Below are 3,580 nucleotides of genomic sequence, written 5' to 3'. Positions count from 1 at the left end.
CCCACACTTCTCTTCCTCTAATTTTATGGCCTGCTCCAGATGCTGGGCCTCCTAACACACTTCTATTGTCTGGGCCCGATAGCCCATTGGTTGCAGAGTGTGGGAAACTCTACGGAGGGAAAACTTCACACTCTATAATGCAAATAGGGAGGTATAAAGGGAGGATTCAGCCATTCTTACCCAGACATACACTGCCTGACCCAACAGAGCAAGGATCTTACCTGGGATCTTACTGCAAGAGCATGGCTCCCAATAATAAGATGGAAGACTCTGAGAGCAACTTGGGCAAAGACGTGCGCAAGGTAAGAGGCTGCAGTTCGCAGAAACCAGTAAAGAGGCTTATAGAATTCTTAGTGATTGCTGTTTTTTATTTTAGGATATGTAGGTTTTTTTTACTTATTTTTGCGATACGTGATTTTTTATATATTTTGGGGATTTGTATTTTTTTTAATATATTTTTGGGATTTGTATTTTTTTTATTCATTTTCGGGATGTGTTATTTTTTAGTATTTTGGGGATTTGTATTTTTTTAATTTATTTTTGGGCTGTGTTATTTTTTATTTATTTTTGGGATTTGTATTTTTTTTGGGGGGGATGTGTTATTTTGTATTTCATTTTGGGATTTTTATTCTTTTAATTTATATTTGGAGATTTTTAATTTTTTATTTATTTTTGGGATTTGTATCATTGTCATTTATTTTGGACAAATGTAATTTTTTACTTATTTTTGGGGTAGCTAATATTTCATTTCTTTTTGGGATATGTAATTGTTAATTATTTTTGAGATGTAATTTTTTTACTTATTTTTGTGATATGTAATTTGCTAAATTTCAGATATTAGTTGGGAAACCTCATTGGTGTCTAGTAGTAAATGTTATTAAGGTAGTTGTTTGACCCTTAGGATAGAGGGGGAGTTCCACAATCAGTACTCCCCTCTTTGGATAAAGCCAGGGGCCAATTCCCAGTACTGCAAGCAAAGCAAGCACTTACATAGTGGTTAACCCCAAATTAACAGCTGATTAGATAACTGGCATACCCAGAGTTTAACTCTAGGGAGCGCCCAATCTGAAGAAGGGTTACATAGTAGATATGGACAAATCTAGGAACATGAGTGATGTTTTTGCAAGGTCTCAATCATCGATATTGTAATAACTATATATTTTTGTTTTCTGTAGCTGAGGAAGCCGGTTATTGAGAAGATGAGGAGAGATCGGATTAATAGCAGCATTGAGCAGCTGCGCATCTTACTGGAGAAGGAGTTTCAGAGACATCAACTCCCCTCCAAACCTGAGAAAGCCGATATCCTGGAGATGACGGTCAACCTACTGAGACAACAACTCCATCGTGCAACCAAGGGTGAGTGATCCTATCCTCCGCTCTCTAGTTATACAATACTCCCAGTCATCTGATATACACACTTAGCCCGGCTTCGTCATCAGGTCACCAAGTTCATGGCCTGGAGAAGACAAATTATAACAGATAGGAGTTGAAATTAAACATTAGGTCCTTTTGGTCTACATTTTTCAAAAAGTTGTAGTCTGAGTTATTTTCAGTCCCATGTGGGCAAATGTGTACAGTTGCTGAGACTTGTCGTTCCCCTATTAGACTCGTTCATACTTTTTAGACGTGTTCGCACCTTTTAAACTTGTTATTATGAGAGCTATCCGGTAGCGCAACTATAGAGGGTGCCTGTTAGGCCCCAATGTCCCTTCTACCACATAAGAGGATACCGGTACTATAATAGTTACGTGACTGCTGGGGGGGCCCGGCGCATATTTTGTATCATGCCCTATTGGCATCATGTTCTGCATTGGATATGTCCTATATACCAGCATATGATGTCATTATAGCGTTGCCCAAAGCCAATCATGCTAATATATTGCATTTCTTTTCTATTCTAGCTATGGCACCATACAAACAAGCTACCACTCCGTCTATGAAGGAGACAGAATTTGTGCCCCATAACAAGCACCTAGCTAAAGACATAGCTCTCTGGATGGACCCCCAGAAATGCCGGTCTGTGAATGAAAGCGAATGCCAGCCTCTGGGGTCTTTCAACCAAGTGATCGTCAAGCAAGGTGCCCAGGACTACAGCCCCGCTGACCTGTGGAGACCCTGGTGACAACCTGGCTTAAATATGGACTCCGATGTAAGGATCAAGCAATACCAGGACTAGGGCCAGAAAGAAAGAGATTTAATATATTTATAACTCAGGCTTTATTTTTGATACATTGTTATCATAGAAATATTGTTATACATACAGATTTATATATAGACGGTGCCTTAAAATGCCTTAATGGACCAAGTAGAGCATTCCTTGTACTATTGACCTTCAACCTGTGGGTCTCTAGCTTATGTGGAACTATAACTCCCAGCAGGCTGGGAGTTATAATTCAAAAACAGCTACAGACCCACAAGTTGCAGATCACTGCTGTAGAATGTAAGGACACATAGGGGGCTATTTAATTTTATGTGCTATTTCCTATAAGAAAACCAACATACAAATCTGAAATGTCCATATAACATGGAGGAAAGGGGTGAGGTGGGGGGGACCCAGCTCACAGACACCCACCCATGTGACCTTAGATCACTAAAAGTGGAGAACCCCTTTAATTAAGCCTCCCTGCACAATATTGGGATTTCCCTACATATTCTCATGTTCATTTAAAGGCACAGTATCTGGCTCCTTGGCTTCAGCCAAAGATGGCGCCATGTTTTCCCATAAACAGTGGGTCTATCCTTTCATATGTGTGTTTGGTAAACAGAGGAAGTTTTACATACGCTGATGGGAGATTTCCCTTCTATGAAGGACGGTATCTCCGGCGTGTTATCTACATGATCTCATGTATGTTGTGTTCACTGGCAAAAGCAAATCTTGGCGATTGTGCTGAGATGAAATGTTCTTTTCTGTGAAAAGTCGCGTTCTTACAATTTGCTTATTTTGCACCTTTGTGATGATAATATATGCAGTGGAAATTTTGAAATAAAAATGTTTTGTAAAACTGATTTATATGAAATGTCTTCTATTATTTTGAGTTGTGGTTGTAGCATTTAGATGTTTCCATATGGGGGAGCCCTGGGGCCAAAAGAAAAACACAATTCTCAGATAAAAAGTCCGAATTCTGAAATGAAAAGTTGTTAGCAATGAATTCGGACTTTTTATCTTAGAATTTTGACCTATTGGGACAGATTTATTAATACTGTCAAAGATTTAGGGCTCATTCAGATGAGCATAATTCTCGTCCGTGTGATGTGCGGTGAAACAACGCGCAGCACGCGGACCCATTGATTCCAATGGGGCTGTTCACACATGCGTGAGTTTTCACAATGCCCTTTGCGTGAAACTCACTGCATGTCTTATATTGGTGCATTTCCACGCACCTAGTCGCCCATTAAAGTCAATGGGTGCATGAAAACCACAGACAGCACACGGACGCACATCCATGTGCGTTGCGTTTTTGCATCAGTGTGCTTTGCGAGTAGGATGTTGTTTTCACTTGGAATTGATGCGCAAATCACGCACAGCACAGTGCATCCATGTGCTGGCCATGGTTTTCACGCACCCATTGACGTCAATGGG

The 3,580-nt window shown here is 40.1% G+C and overlaps 1 protein-coding gene across 1 annotated transcript; it reads left to right on the top strand.

Annotated features, from left to right (window-relative positions):
- Positions 1 to 242: 242 nt before the first annotated feature.
- On the top strand, positions 243 to 2,209 carry LOC142662527 (transcription factor HES-5-like). The gene is made up of 3 exons (XM_075840734.1): positions 243 to 302; positions 1,176 to 1,356; positions 1,902 to 2,209. Exons 1-3 carry the CDS (start codon positions 243 to 245, stop codon positions 2,120 to 2,122), a joined length of 462 nt encoding a protein of 153 aa, XP_075696849.1. The 3' UTR covers positions 2,123 to 2,209.
- The last annotated feature ends 1,371 nt before the right edge of the window (positions 2,210 to 3,580 follow it).

This window comes from Rhinoderma darwinii, chromosome 10 (genome assembly GCF_050947455.1).
Source record: "Rhinoderma darwinii isolate aRhiDar2 chromosome 10, aRhiDar2.hap1, whole genome shotgun sequence".
Classification (NCBI taxonomy): domain Eukaryota; kingdom Metazoa; phylum Chordata; class Amphibia; order Anura; family Rhinodermatidae; genus Rhinoderma; species Rhinoderma darwinii.
This window is presented reverse-complemented; position numbering and strand designations above follow the sequence as displayed.

What these genes read in the sequence shown, in the direction of transcription:
- LOC142662527 (XM_075840734.1), top strand. Translation starts at nt 243, where the DNA reads ATGGCTCCCAATAATAAGATGGAAGACTCTGAGAGCAACTTGGGCAAA. An exon ending in TGGGCAAAGACGTGCGCAAG is followed by an intron (nt 303 to 1,175) that starts GTAAGAGGCTGC and finishes TGTTTTCTGTAG; the next exon opens with CTGAGGAAGCCGGTTATTGA. An exon ending in ACTCCATCGTGCAACCAAGG is followed by an intron (nt 1,357 to 1,901) that starts GTGAGTGATCCT and finishes TTTCTATTCTAG; the next exon opens with CTATGGCACCATACAAACAA.